Below are 13,880 nucleotides of genomic sequence, written 5' to 3'. Positions count from 1 at the left end.
TATTACATAACAAGGGAAGAGGAAGAAAAATCAATATATAGCCTGTTCATTTATTGAACTGTCTTCTAACCAAGACTTTCTTTTCTCTAGGAGTAGAAGGTCAGCTGCTAACAAAGAAATGTTCAGCTATAACATTAGCTTAAGTCTTTTTCATTTGTAATGTGGTTGAGGAATTTATTTCTTTTTTCCTCTCATACTGCACTAAATCATCAAAGAAGGCAAGCAGAAGTTAAAGAAAAAAAAACTTACTAACATATTTTAAGTTTAAATATATGTTCTAGAATAGTGAAAAGGTGGTGATAGCTGCTTTTGAGACCTATAGCTTGCATTGTAACTGCAATTACTGCTTCATAGTCTGAAATGCTCAAGGAGAGCCAAAATAAAGTATAAAATGTCAATACTCAATAATAATTTAATAGCATTAGTGTAATTAAGTAGAAATAATTTGTGAAGTAGTATCAAGTATCCTCCACAGAAATCTAAAGTTGTATGTCCTTATAACACAACATGTGAGAAATTATAATTAAAGACTAATATAACATGGATATTAAGGGATTCCTAAAAATGTGTGTTCCTTTTTCCTTTTTCTATAGACTGAAAATTGGATTTTGCAATTAGCATTGACAAGAGCTTTTTGGATAATTCTTAAAGTAGTAATTCCAAAGTTCACAGAATGGAAACTCTTGTGTCCTCCTGGAATTAACTCTAGAGGATTTATTCACAAAAACCCTACACTACTTGACTGAAGGACAGAATCCCACAATTGCTATTTTAGTTAAAAAAATAGGTAATTCTGTTTCTCAAATAATGACAAGAAATGTTATTTAGAATACATTCACATATTTGGATTAGTAATAGATATTTTAACATAAGAACCTGTCAGGTTTTTTAAACATATGGGGCTTCATTCTGCTTTTGCAACAATGTCAATCAGGAGTAAATGCAATTATATCACCATGAGATTCAAAAATCAGCTCTTTGCTTTCTTAACTTCTTGTGTGGGCAAATCAGATGTTGAACACAGCCTTATCCTTTTAATTTACCAAGTGGGAACTCAAGACCTGAGATGACTCAAACACTTAAAGACAAGTGTATCACCTGTACACAGAAGCTGCACTGGTATAACTGAAAATTCCTTGAAAAACGATCAAGCTAAACCCTGTGAACTCATGTGTGGAAACAATGCCAGCTCAGAGATAGTTACTTCATTTCAGCCAATGCCTGTAAATTCTTAGCAGGAGCTGTACAGCACCATAAACACGCTTGACACCAATCTCAGCGTCCCCGTACAGTCAGTTTGGGCCCACATTTCTGCAAACATCTTGCAAGACTGCATGGTCCAAGCAGGAATCTTGGGGCAGGAGCTGCTGCATGAGGTGCTCCAGGTCTCCCCAGCCTGGGGCGCAGAGCAGGAAAGCAGCCACCCAGAGCAAGGCTGCCTTGTAAGGCGCCCAGCTGGAGCAGAAGCCACCAGTGCTGCCAGCGAGGAGCCCAGGCAGGTGCTCCCCGAGGCACCTCAGCCTCGGCACGCCAGTGGGCACAGGGGGAACACAAAGGTCACCTGGGCTCTCGCAGATGCCACCCTTTGGCCTCAGCAAAAATGCTGAACTGTAAATCAGAGCAACTGAACCATGACAATCACTCTTCCTTTATTCCACTTCAGTATCTCAGTAGGCCTAGAGTGAAGTCTAGATGGTATTCTAGATTTATTTTTATAATTAGAATGTGGAAATGAATGAAAAAACCCTGAACTCTGACACATGCACTTAATCAAATGGGGAGAATCAAAAAGCCAATGACTTGACAGAAGGGAAACTTCTGTCATTCTATATTGACAAAATAAAAGATTTCATTTTTTTCCTGAATGCCAATGGTTAGCTTTTAAAGTGGATCATAATAATTTCAAAAAATAGGGAAGTTTGTAATTTATGCTGAAACTGGAAAATATTAAGTATGGCTTTATGTTTTGAGTGTCATAGGCATGTTTTAGACATAACTATTAAGAAAAATATCCTACAATCTTTTCTAATAAATTATAAAATATATTAATGCCACTTAAGAAAGTTACATGCAGTTGGTTGACACAAAAAAAAGGTTTGCAACAAATCTCAATTGAGCATGGAAAATATGTGAAAATTCTAAATTTCAGAATTACACTTGCCAATTTCTAGCTTACATTCAAACTGCCCTTTTAGCTGAAATCCTTCCAGACAAAAAACTATGTGAGTCATTTACAAGATCACCAACAACCTTCCAAGGACATAAAAAACAACCACAGAAAAATGTAGCTGAATGGTATTTTACACAACACAAATATGTTACATATTTGCTTTTTAGAATCCTGTTTATTCAGGATGTGATATTCAAAAGTGTTGAGTATTTCAGACACAGCCAACTGCAGATCCTCAGCAGTTTTGGAAAATCATGCATGTGTGCTCTCCTTGTCTCTCTCGATAAATATTTGCAGGTATTTTCAGAAGAATTACGTAAATAAAGCAAAATTAGTAAAGAGCAAAGCAGCTTCTTCAGGATAAAAAGAAATCGTTCTGATTCTTAACCAGTGTAAAATTTGCACCCATTTTGTTTGACTGACTGGGTAATAATTGCACTATGAATAAAAATTATGTCCTCTCTCAAGTAGTGGTCACTATTAGAACAGCATATATTATGCTGAACAGGAATGAACATTCCTACTTTTGGAAGCTTTGTTTTATATAAAGGCTTATGTAGCAAAATCCTCAGTGTTGCAGTCTGTATGCTCTTTCAGCATTACACTTGAACTGCTCCTCAGTTATGCCAATCTAAGTGCATTATATGTTTCACTACAATACACAACAGTTAGTTTTCAGATTAAAAAATACCTTAAAGACTGATTTACAAGTATTTTATACATAAACTGCCTGGAATATCCAAGCTCAAGATTAATGTTCACACTTACACTTAGTATATGTATATGCACTCTGGCTACACTGTTTTAAACCAAACTCCAGAACAAAAAGACAGGAAAAAGAAACATCTAAATACTACGTAAAAAATCTCCAGATGTATAGAAACCAAACACTTTAGATGTAACTGAGAATCCTGCAGCCTACCAAGAGCCAGTTTTAGACATGTATCTGGTTTTACCTTTGCTGGCCAGCTTTGTGTGCAGCTCTGAGAAAGGTAAGCCATTGTCAGCTTAGACTTTGTGGAACTTATGCCACGAGCTCAAGGCATAGGGCATAAAAGTTCCAGTCATGCTCACTCTGCTCCATGAGGGTGAATGGCAGAAAAAGTGATAACATGGAATAAAACTGCTGATCCTCTGTTTGTAAAATCTGTCCTTCAGCACAGATGAGGTTTACTGACTCAATGTGCAACAACCCTGCATGACAGATCCCTCTGTCTTCCACTGATGAATTGTCACATTGTGCTCCACGCCTTGAGATAATAGACTCTCCATGAGAGACTCCGTGCAGAAAAGAGACTCCCACTGCAGGAGAAGTGCAGCATTTCTGTGATATTTAATGCCACAGGAAGAGTGGGACTAAACATTTCCCCAGAGGTTTAATTTTTATCACGAACATGCAAGAAGTTTTTCATTTCTAAAGTAGCAAACACAATCACAGAGAGAGAGAGGAACTTGTTACAGATTGTTGCTAAACTCTTGCTTTAAAAATGCCGTTTGTTATCTTCAGCATTTGAAATATTATTTGATTGAAATAACCAGGATTACTGATGGCAAAACACATTTTTGAATGGTCCAAAGCGCCTCACTTGCAAATTCACTGGTGTCAAGATGCACACCTGCACCAGTTTAAGGTGGGCATCTACCTGGTGCAGACTTCAGCTGTGATAGGAAAGGCCTTGGCTTATCAATAGTAGCCAAGCTATTGATAAGCTTGTTAAAGCTCTCAGTCCTGGGATCTTTGGTGTCTCTTTCACTGTGTTCAAGCTGTGCTACATCTCTCCAGATGGATTCTTCCAGGGTGAAGACATGCCAAACCCCTACATCACCAGGGGTATGTATGGATTGATGAAAAAGAATGGTTCAATGCAATCCTTTCCAGGTCCTCAGACAGCAAGTTTGAAGCTTTTGAAGTTATTTGTGTACAAAGAAGTCTCCATCTTTATTTAAATGGGGTAGGGTAAAACTAAGCAGAGAGATGAGAGCTGATCCTTAAGTTGAACACATCACAGAAATAGTTTTTCTCACAGAAAAAGGAGGAAAGTCCATTTTCCTGCTACTTAGATTCACGTAATTATTTGTTCCTTTTTATAGCTAAATAACACATTTTCTGTAAAAAAATAAAATGGCATAACTACAGCATTTTAAAAGATAATAATTACTTTCCATAGCACTTCTCTAGCATAGCCTTTTACCTCTCCTGTTAAACGTTGCTGATTTTGTTCACTAAAAATACAAAAATTATGAAACAATAAAGACCATATTTCTTATTAAAATTCTTTCAGAAATATTGAACAAAATGAAGGATATAACTCCTAAAAACATGAAAACCAATAATTAAAAAAAAACCCCAAACTTTTGAAACTTGTAAAACAAGAAAATATTTTAACTTAAGAGTCTTGTGTGCTAAGGAATCCCATCAAATGCTCATTCTTCTGTTCAAAAATGTAGTTAATAAAACTTGTCTAATGCTATTTAGTAGAAAGGCAAACAGTCCCTTTTATATTTGACATTAACAATCTGATCATTTGTCTCCCCAAAGAAAGCCCATACAGCTTTCATACAGACCACACAATAAAGAATAGTAATATTTCTGTTTACTGAGATATCAACTGGCATTTCATTGCAAGTCAATGGTTATCTTTGCTACAGCATACTAGACCTCAATCTGGCATCTACAAATGTCAAGAGTATAAAAAAAAATTATAGGATGGAAATCAAAAGCATGTTCTAAATTCCTAAAAACCAAACAAAGTTCACCTAGACATATTTGCTGCAGAAATCAGTACAATATTCAGCTGTCAATCTTGAAAAACAATGAGGGAGCGATGCTGTCAGTAGGACAGGATAATAACATTTCAAGCAGATGTTCAGGCGGGGCTCTAATTCTCACTGAACTCCCTTGGTAAGCATTTAATTTCTTTATCATATGCAAGCTAGGCAAATTGTACTTCATCAAAACTGTATTGTGAAATATTAATATTTCATATTATAGCAAAACTCCATAGAATAACCTTTGTCATATTAAGAACATCAGAATTTCAAATGTCATGGTTCTGCATTTTAATGCATCTTAAATAGCTTTTTGGCTTGGCACCATAAATTATAACTAGTTTAATCTAAATTACTATGCTGTAATATCATACAAAAATATACATTTTGTAATACAGATTCACTTCTGTGAAATACTAATGTTATGGAAAACAATGCATCATTGTACTATGATTTTTTACCACCTTCAATTATGAAGCGAGGTGCACACAGTGCAAATGTACAGAGAGAGAAGTAACTGGAGCCTGAATATGTATATTTCAAAAACAACACATAAAAATGCAATATATGCTGGGCAAATTAATTAATTCTCTGTCAGCAATCATTTTTATTTAGAAATGGTTCTGAAAAAGTATTGTAAAATCTACATCTGTAAACTGCATAAACATATATTATGGTTAGAAAGTTTCCTCCTCTATGGTTTAGTTCAGATTTAATCTCGTTTTAATTGTAGCTTTGTTTTTAAAATCATCCATGCAGCTTGCTCCATATGTAATGAAGAAAATTAAAGATTAAAAATGAAGTTAGTCTGCATGTTGATTTCTGCTGGTTCTCATAATAAAGGCAACTGATTCTGCATTATTGAAAGCGACAGCATCACAAATCAATGCATGTCACAACAAAATAAAGACAGATGTATCTGATTAATCAGAATTAAATTTTAGAAGTGAAGGAAGCATCTAAAAATCAAAGCAAACATTTCTGCTAACTCAGTTGTTTTTTCATCTTTCTAAACAGCCCGTACAATGAAGTGAGAGAACAACAAAGCCTGAATTCAGCTGATAAACCTTAATTTCTGTTATGAAATCCTCACTATGGTAGTGAATATGGCATAGGAATGTACACACCTCATATAACCTTTAACTAATTTTGATACTATGTTTATAAAAACTTTCTGATTACAGGTTTTAATAGAAATTTTGTGTTATAAACAATATTCACTAATAAATTCTTAGTAAATAAACCAGCTCAATATAACACTTCTCCCAAAACCCTCCCACTCACAGTTATGTGTCTAATTAATGCAGAATGTGTCATTCTGCATGTAGTTTTCTGTTCATCTAAGCTCTAAAAGAGGTAATAATTGGTATCCATTTATTGTGGACTACATGATATGCAGCTCCTCCATTTCCCTTCAGTACCTTGCAAACAGAATTCACAAATAATGTTGCTGTATACAGTTATCTGAACAAGACAGAAATACTATTTGAACCAACAGAGCAATGAGCTATTGATCCTGCAGTCAAAAAGGGAAGACATTAATGTAGAAAAACGTGTGTGAAGAGACACTTCTATTCTGCTACCATTTCTCTTTCCTAGTGATTGTCCATTTCAAAAGCAGTTATTCCCTTTTTGGAGGAAATCAAATCTAGTTGATACTAAAGCAGCTGTGCAAAGATGTTTAATTTAATAAATAAAATTGTGCGAGTTACTATCTCCCTCCCAGATACCATCAGACACATACAGGTACAATCCCCTGTAATTAATATTTGCACTGCACTATAATGTCCAGAATCTTCTAAAGTATGTAGCGTGCAGTATATTTCGAAGTATAAATACCCTGAAGGAATTTCAGCTATTTCTTACGTTAGCTTTTTTGTAGGTTTCAACAACAGTACAGTAGTATGCAAGAACAAACTTTGCTGAATCACTCCCAGTTGAAATGCTTACCCTACAAACAGAAAATGTTACAAAGGTTGTCATGAAGGCAATTATGAGCAAGGTACGTGGGTGTTTAAAAAGGGAGCGAGCACGGCACCAAACAGTGCGCTGTGTGCTAACTCCCTCTGGGCAGAATGTGAAGCTTTCAAGGTGAGGCCAAGACACACAAGGATTAGAAAGACTAGGGGAGTAAATTACAGCCCAGAGGCTGAACTTCAGCACTGCTACCCAACAGCTCCTCTGCAGAAGGCAGTACGTGGGCTGCAGGGATCCCTGGCCTTGCGTTTTAGAAGAGCATTCTGTGCTAGATGATGGAGGAGAGAAACGGAGAAGTAGTTCATACGAAATAAATCCTGTGTCTTATGAGAATCACAGCTCTTCAGCTCGAGTCCTTTTTATCTCTATCCTTGGATCCCCTTCTTCCAAGATTTATCATGCTTTTCTCTGACCTTATTCCATCACAACATAGTTAATGCATGGAAATTTGTGAATGGGCTGTATATGCTTTTCACCACCTATATGTCACTCCTACTTAGCATACATCAGTCTCTTTTCCTGAAGTGCCAAAGGATGCCCATGGTAAACATGGGTTCCCCTATCAGTGTCTAAACACAGTGGCAAATTCAGTCATTGGTTCTGGAAAAGGGAGAATTTCTCCTGCTGCTAAATTCCCCATGGCCACAGAGGCAGGTTATGCTTGACAAATCAGAAGGAAGCCCATCAGTTAAGTCTTACCTGGACAGATAAAATAAGGAGATGAGGGAAGAACACAGAATCCTGCTTGCACCACATACAACCAAGGCCGAAGTGGAAAAGCTTCAGCTGCCAAAAACTGTGTCTAACAAGCTCTCTCCCTTCTCGGAAGCTCTTCCACTCTTGGGAACTGTACTGTCTGGGGAGCTGCTCCCCCTCCTCCCACCAACTCCACAGGCTTAGATCAGGAAATCTTTGCTCTTGATCCTGCTGTGTAGTTTGCTTTGACTATCTGACAGTGCAGGACAGCTCAGTCTGAAATCCCCACCGTTGGTACCACAGCCCAAGAGAGCATTCTGCTCCCTGCTAAAAGCTGCACAAGATTTATGTCTACATAATCAGAAGCCAAATTAGCAAAAAAAAAGTCAGCACATTATGGCAATCTATAATATTTCAAACTCTCTACCAACAACTTGTTCTAGTATTAAGTCAACAACAACAGTCTTTCTGTATACTCAGTTTATATAAGAACTGCGGTAACCTATTTAGCTTTCCTTCCCATTTGAAATAGTTATTTCTGAAGTACTAAGTACCACATTACTCTGATAAATAAGAGCAATTTCACTTCTGCAGCACCTGTAGGAAGTGCTGTACTATGAAGAACACATTAATAAAAACTAGGCAGCACTTGGGTGGAACACAGTTCTACCAGACACAACACGATTCAATATCAGAATATTAGAAGGAAGGTTAAGCAGAAATAACAATCACTGAACTAGAATTCATTAGATAACACTTTTCTGAACTTACTAACTTAAATAATACCTGCAATAACTTATTGCAACAAATACTTTAAAAAAAACTTGAAAGATCTTAATCTGAGTCACACCTGCAGAGCATGGCATCCAGTGGAACACTTTGCAGGCGCCATTTCAGAAATGACTCAGAGTCTGCTGCTTAGTATAGCACCAACATCACTTCCTACAACATGCATGCCTTTCCTCCTGAACTCCCACCCAAGCTGGAACTCAGCCTGTGTCTGTTTAGCTCTTGAGATGCACAGTAATCAACGTGCAGTCTGGCAGGACTGCCAGCATACCAGCAATAAAACTGATAAAAAAATAAGTCTCAGTACTTGCTATGGGTTGGCTGTAGCCTAGGCACTGAATAATTAAAGCCGATGGTATGTTATACATGTAAGTCAGTTGTAAACATACTTGAATAACATTTATGTCCTAAAAAGTGTTTTAATAAGAAGCCCTGGGAAGTAGATTGGAATCTTCACTGCAATCCAGATGAACACTTACTTCCCCAGGACTACCTCAGGTGTAAGAGACAGCAGAATCAAGCCTGACTTATTTTACAGTATTCTGCAGCAATACAGCATTTTTTTCCTGACCTTCCCCATACTAGAGAGGCACCCGCTATAGTTAATTTACCTATAGTACTTACTTACCCATGGAAAAGTGGAAAAGGAACAAATCCACCTTCTCTGTTCTGCTCCATCCATCAGTAGCCTTGTATATCCCCCCTCTGAACCAAGAATAAAAAGCCCTTGTATCCAAATTAAATTCAAAAGCTTTCTTCAGCCCACACCACTCTAGGCTACTGGTTAACAATCCATGGCTATTACTCACACTGTTATTGAGGCCTATGTTCAAGGATTCACCTTTTCTTCCTCTCTCCAGAAATAAAAACATATCTACATCTCAGCTCAAAACCTGTTTCTTTTCTCTGTGATCTGTTTATCAAAATTATTTTTTTCCACTCTAAACTTCTTGCTCAGTCTCACTTCACCATTTTGAATGTAGCAAGAAGTTGCAATTCTCCCGAATTCAAACAAGCAATTACACACTTAAAACTACACAAAGTGCTTTTTTATAAGGTGCCACACTGAGCCATGGGCTTAAAGACTTAATTCTAACTCCTTCCTCCTCCACTACATGTTACTGAAGGTTGATGTCACTGTGTTTTTCTCTTCATAGGCTTGGTTTTATGCTGCCTCCATCTTTCTCTTCCACTTCCCACCCAGCCTCCCCCTTGCAGCCACATGATCACACTGCAGCTGCACCTCCAGTTCAATGGCTTATCTTGGCAGCCTCTGGCTCAGAATCTGCCTTTCATGGGTTATGTGACAAAGCTGTTACTCATTCTCTCTACATCCTGATCCTTCACAGAAAACATTTTCACTCCAGTATTTAAAAAAAAAAAATCACTTAATTGTTGACTAATATTAGAAGTTGGGGCAATATAAGGGAAGAATGTAACAACAAACAGAACCAGAAATTGTGTCACTGCACTGTGGAAAGCTTACAGGCTAGTTGGACTATATGATGCATCAAAACCATTCCCGGCTACTTCATGCTAGCTGGATATAACAGAACCATTCCCCAAAGATTCAGATTTTTCAATTATACAAATATATGGTTACATGCAAAATACACATAAAATATTAAAAATATTAAATATTCCTCACCTTATCCAGAGAGAATGTTTTAGTGACAGCAAAGCCCCATCCAGCTTCAAATGCTCTTCGAATCATTGAAGAACTAGTAGCAGGGGTTGCACTGGCAATGCCAAAAGGATTTGGAAACTTCAGTCCAGCCATTTCTACACTGATATCCACTAAATCTATAGGAGTATAGAAGAGAGGTAGTTCTGGAACTGTAGAAACTGCAACACCATATAAGGACTGTAAAAGAAAATACAAACAAACAACACTAAACCACTGATTTTTTTTTTTCGCATCTATTTTTATACAATTTATTATTAATCCTGTTAAGGGGATAATTAATACATAATAGCCCAAAGTTCAAATACTCTATTTTGTGTTCAGACTTGCAAATCAGCAAAACATGCAAACACTCACCTATGTAACATCTTCAGCCCAAACAGTCATCATGCTGAAATATTGAAATACTATGCTATGCTGGAAATAACACTGACAGTAACAAAACTAATGAAGAAAAAGTTACTTTACATCCTGTACTGATAAGCCTGGTTAAGTCCAAACGTTTTTTCAGCCTTTCTGAAGAGCCATCTCTATTCCCTACAGCAGTCAGTAACAGTGAGATTGAAAAAAAACAGGGCATGCAGACAGACCCTTTCTATTTCTCTTCTCAGGTACCAATCCAAAAAAAGTATAAGAAATTGTGAAAAATGAGGGGAAAGCATCATGTGGAGGATCACTCAGTCCTAACTCTATGTATTCTGAACCTCTGAACATTTTTTCCCCACTTTGAAAGATTTTTATACAGCCTATACAATGGCATATTTATGCAAAACTAATTTTGGGTTTATATTTAATTCTAGTAGTATGAATATACTTCAAGACTGAAAAAAGTTAGTGTCTGATTGCCATCAAAAACATAATACACATTATGGCTGTGCCACCAGTCACTATTGTTTTCATTTGAGAGAGTCTTTTCTCTGAAGAGTCAGTGAAAAGCATTCAATGTATATGTTGAATCTAATAATATAAAAATTGCACAGAGAAAAGCTTTTTCCATGTATGGATACTGAACAGCATCCTGATTAGGCTGTGGTGGATAGAATTTAAATCTTTGTTCACTCAAATGGTTGGCTCAATAAAATCACAAAGAAACAAAGCAGGAACTTCTAACACAGAGAAGCCCTACACTGTGTTCCTAGTAAGTCACAGCTAAGAGCACAGCAGTTGCTTCTATCTTTAAAAAAGAAGACTTTTTTCAGCAGGACAAAAAGAATCAGTACTTGAATTTCGGAGAAGACTTTCTGCAGCAGACTAAAAACCTCAGCCACTCAGAAATTGCTGCCTTTTGGGCTTTTTGATTTATTTTTTTCTTTAGAGAACTTATTTAATCAATTTCTACCTGTGAAAACTAAAAAAGCACAGATGGGATGAGGAGTTTTTTGTCCTTTTTTTTGGTGCCTTTTGTTTCCTAGGCACATTTAAAACCTGAGAGTTCATGCCTGTTTTGTTTTGGGATTGTGTGGATTCGTCTCACACTATTCTGAGCCCAGATCTTCGAATCTTCAGACAAAGAGGACACACTGTGGGGCCAAATTTTCTGATGGCTTAAAAGCACTGAAAGTAGTGGAACTGTCCTAGCATGAATGATGAGAACCTGAATGGGTCCCTAATGGTGGACATTTTGAGAAAAGCTAATTTCTAAAGATCCCTACACTTGGGACCAAACTCGCTTCAATATCATGGCCTCTCTCAGCTGGAGACCAGTGCAGTCACACTTGATAAAAAGCCAAACATGCCCCATTTCTTCCTTCCTGAGCAAACACTGCTTCCTCCATGTCATACCCCCAGGGCTATTTTTCTACACCAAGAGCATCTGAGTTCTTCCAAAACCAAACTGCCTGGCATTCTACATCTCAAAAGCTTTTGTTAACAGGAAAGAAAAAAAAAAAAAAAAAAAAAAAGAGGAAAAATTAATTTTGTCTTTTATCTTTTTATTACTTTGAGTTTGATTTCATCCTTTTAACTTTTTTTTCTTAACTAATATTTCAATTGCAAAATGTTGTTTGCAATGCCAAACCAGAAAATCCTGGATCACAGAATTCAAATTAAAGCGTTTTGTAAATGCCAGCACTTTTGTCTTCTACATATCTGAAAGTGTGGAAATCCACTGAAATCAACACTGATACACCGAGCTCTTACAAAAAAAAATCTTTGATTTTCATTCTTACAGAATGACATCAAAGAAAGACTTAAGGAAAATTGTTTGGTCAACTCCACTCTTTGCGCACATGTGAGCAATAAATCAAATTTTCTACTTTGAATTATTTGCTATTCAGAATCATTCAAATGTTTTCTGTGAATACATTTCAGTCTGAAGATTGATCACAAACAATTCACAGCTTGTACAACTGTAAATATAATTTGCTATAGACAAATAGGCAGAGAGTGCTGAATATGAAGCTGAAGTTCCACTGTACTGCTTCTTTGCCCAGTCAGGACAATTAAATCTCTAAAAGTTGTTATCACCTAAAATGAACACTGCTTTAAAGTGATTCTTAGCAACCTTTCTGTGGTAAAATTGAAAACATACCCTATACAAGACAAAAAAAAAATAAAAGGCACCAAAGCAGTGAAAGACTTTTGAAGCACACGGTTGAAAATAACCCATGTATGAAATGTAGGAATACGCCCTGCCTCCCATCATTCAAAACCACTCTGAAGCCACTTCCCAAACTGCACATAGGGGCCCATTTCTCCTGCCTTACTTTGCTTCCAAAGAGCAGAACCACAAAGAACTCCACCCACATGCACTCAGGCCCCACAATATTTGCCTAATGGTTTGCTAATGATGAAGTGACCCAAGCAGAATTGGCAAGGGTAGAAATACAAAAGGTTTCAATGGAATAAACCAAGTATCTAAAACCACACAGGGGCAGGATGCAGCTGAAGGTTCAGCAGTCAGTGGCAATACATCTTTGGAGATTTATCTCCCTCCTCCTATCACTTATTTTTTTGCTGTTTCTTTCCTTTCAGCACAATGCTTATAAAATAAATATATTTTATAAGCCTTGATGCATTGCTTTCTACAAAGCAAGATTTTTGGCAAACAAAAATGGTATACAGTTTCCTGAAAGTGAAATCATCTTTATAATGAAGGATTTCCCTGACATTGCACAAACAAATTGGAAAAGAAAGCCTGCAGGCAAGAGTTTATTTATAATAACTCTTCTCTTGATTTTCAGAAGTAGAGGACAAAAAGTGTGGTCTATTCTTCCTGTCAATTTGATGCCAACCAGCTCAGCTACCAATATTGCAGGTACTTGCAATCATGACAATTTTTTGGTGACTGGAACACAGTGGTGAAAAATCCCCAGCACATTGCAAGCAGTGGGTCTACTTCACCCTAAACAGAGTAAAGGACTGGCCTGAAGGCAAAAGCACGGGAGCTGCAGTGCAGGGCTGAGAGACAGGAACTCAGTGTCAGACCTGATGCAATTTTTGACATTAATTTTCTTTAGATGGAGAAAATTCCTAACCAGAGTGATATGGTCTAACTACATTTTCTGGCCTTTAACAAAGACAGACTGTGAAAGCAAGTAGTTGTATTACTGTTATTTTTCACAGAGAGCCTTCTCCACAAGTGCAAGTGCCTGGAAGAGTTTTCCTGAATACTTCCATCTTACTCTGGCTTTCTCCATTTTGAAGCCTGATCTTAAAACATGTCTTTTCTCCCTTGCTTCTGCTATCCTCTCTCCATTAATTAACTTGGTTGTAAATATGTTTATATTATTTCATACAATCTCTGAATGGTTGTGGTTGGAAGGACACATGGGGACTATCTTGTCCAGCAACCTT

General features: G+C 37.0%; 1 protein-coding gene across 2 annotated transcripts in view; it reads right to left on the bottom strand.

Annotated features, from left to right (window-relative positions):
- DPYD (dihydropyrimidine dehydrogenase) overlaps positions 1 to 13,880 on the bottom strand; it is a 338,172-nt gene that overhangs the window by 145,983 nt on the left and 178,309 nt on the right. For both annotated transcript variants that reach the window (XM_059478500.1, XM_059478498.1), the window contains exon 13: positions 10,050 to 10,265. In XM_059478500.1, coding sequence (XP_059334483.1) covers positions 10,050 to 10,265 — 216 coding nt within the window. The remainder of the gene's footprint in view (positions 1 to 10,049; positions 10,266 to 13,880) is intronic.

Source organism: Ammospiza nelsoni, chromosome 9, assembly GCF_027579445.1.
Source record: "Ammospiza nelsoni isolate bAmmNel1 chromosome 9, bAmmNel1.pri, whole genome shotgun sequence".
Taxonomy (NCBI): domain Eukaryota; kingdom Metazoa; phylum Chordata; class Aves; order Passeriformes; family Passerellidae; genus Ammospiza; species Ammospiza nelsoni.
This window is presented reverse-complemented; position numbering and strand designations above follow the sequence as displayed.